Source organism: Apium graveolens, chromosome 3 (assembly GCF_009905375.1).
Source record: "Apium graveolens cultivar Ventura chromosome 3, ASM990537v1, whole genome shotgun sequence".
Taxonomy (NCBI): Eukaryota; Viridiplantae; Streptophyta; class Magnoliopsida; order Apiales; family Apiaceae; genus Apium; species Apium graveolens.
In genome coordinates, this window is record NC_133649.1 from 35,366,701 (window position 1) to 35,368,015 (window position 1,315).

Here is a 1,315-nt window from a genome sequence, read left to right on the forward strand (position 1 = left end):
TCATCAGTTAATATAATTATTTAACACCAATTTATTTTTACACAATTTTCTTATAACTTAAGTGATAAAATAAAATTATAATTAATCATATACTAGAATGATACTCAATTAATCATGATATCATTAATTTATCAAAATTTATACTATTAAAACTCACCTACTTAATATGAATAAATAATTTATAAAAAGAAGTACATATTTATATTGTTACAAATACTGGGGGAATGATAATCAGCAGATTGTTATGGATAGGAGTACTTTTATGGAGATGTTGCGGGAAGTTCAACGTGGACAGAATCCCACTGCTAACGGGCAAGATCGAGATGGTCAAACTATGTTTGATCATTTTATGAAGCAAAGACCCAATTGTTTTAAGGAGGCCAAGACTCCCATGGATGCTGAAGCTTGGATAAATCATATGGAGAAAATTTTCAGGGTCTTGGAGTGTTCAGAGGTGGAAAAGGCTCGATTTGCTACTTATCATCTTGAGGGGGATGCTAATACTTGGTGGAAGTCTGTGGTAGCATCGCATGCACCTGGCTATGAAAATACTCTTACTTGGCAGGTATTCAAAACTCAGTTTGACCAGAGGTATTTTCCAGCCAGCATACGTGAGGAATATGTAAGGGAGTATCAGAGTATTACTCAGAGAGATGATGAGTCGGTGGCAGACTTTCAAGTCAGATTTCAGAGGTTAGCTGGTTATGCAAGATCTGTGGCTGGGTCAGAAGCGGATAAAATCATGAAGTTTAAGTGGGCATTGAAGAATTCAATCCGCAACCATATCATCTCTAACCGCTATACATCCATGAATATGTAATGGTTGTTGCAGGTGAAGATCCTGCTAAAATTAGAATGTGGTATGTCAACATATAAATTCAACTTCACAATCTTCCAATGGGTTATATGATAGAGTCAGCTGGCCGACGGCTTGGAAACTTCTTTGGTGAATTCCTTGAGTACGATGCCAAGAACAATGCATCTATTTAGAGAGACTGAATGAAAAATTGAATCAATCTCGATGTCAGAAAACCCATCAAACGCAAGAAGAAGATAGTTTAAAAGGATGGTTCAAAATTCGTTGTATATGCAAGTATGAGCGACTGGGGGAATTTTGCTTTTCATGTGGGATGGTCACTCACACGGATAGATTATGTAGGAAATCTGGTATTGCAGGAGGAGAAGATAAGAACAAGGACTGGGGCAGTTGGCTGAGAGCACCACCGCGTAGGGTGGCAGGTCAGAATTAAAGCAAGTGGCTTAGAGAAGAAAACGATGATACGTGGGAGGCTTAGATTGGCAGAGAGAGTAACAA

General features: G+C 37.9%; 1 protein-coding gene across 1 annotated transcript; it reads left to right on the top strand.

Annotated features, from left to right (window-relative positions):
• The first annotated feature begins 244 nt into the window (after nucleotides 1-244).
• Nucleotides 245-820, top strand: LOC141714102 (uncharacterized). Its single transcript, XM_074517643.1, has one exon. The coding sequence runs from the start codon at nucleotides 245-247 to the stop codon at nucleotides 818-820; it is 576 nt and encodes a 191-aa protein (XP_074373744.1).
• Nucleotides 821-1,315: the final 495 nt, after the last annotated feature.

What these genes read in the sequence shown, in the direction of transcription:
- LOC141714102 (XM_074517643.1), top strand. Translation starts at nt 245, where the DNA reads ATGGATAGGAGTACTTTTATGGAGATGTTGCGGGAAGTTCAACGTGGA.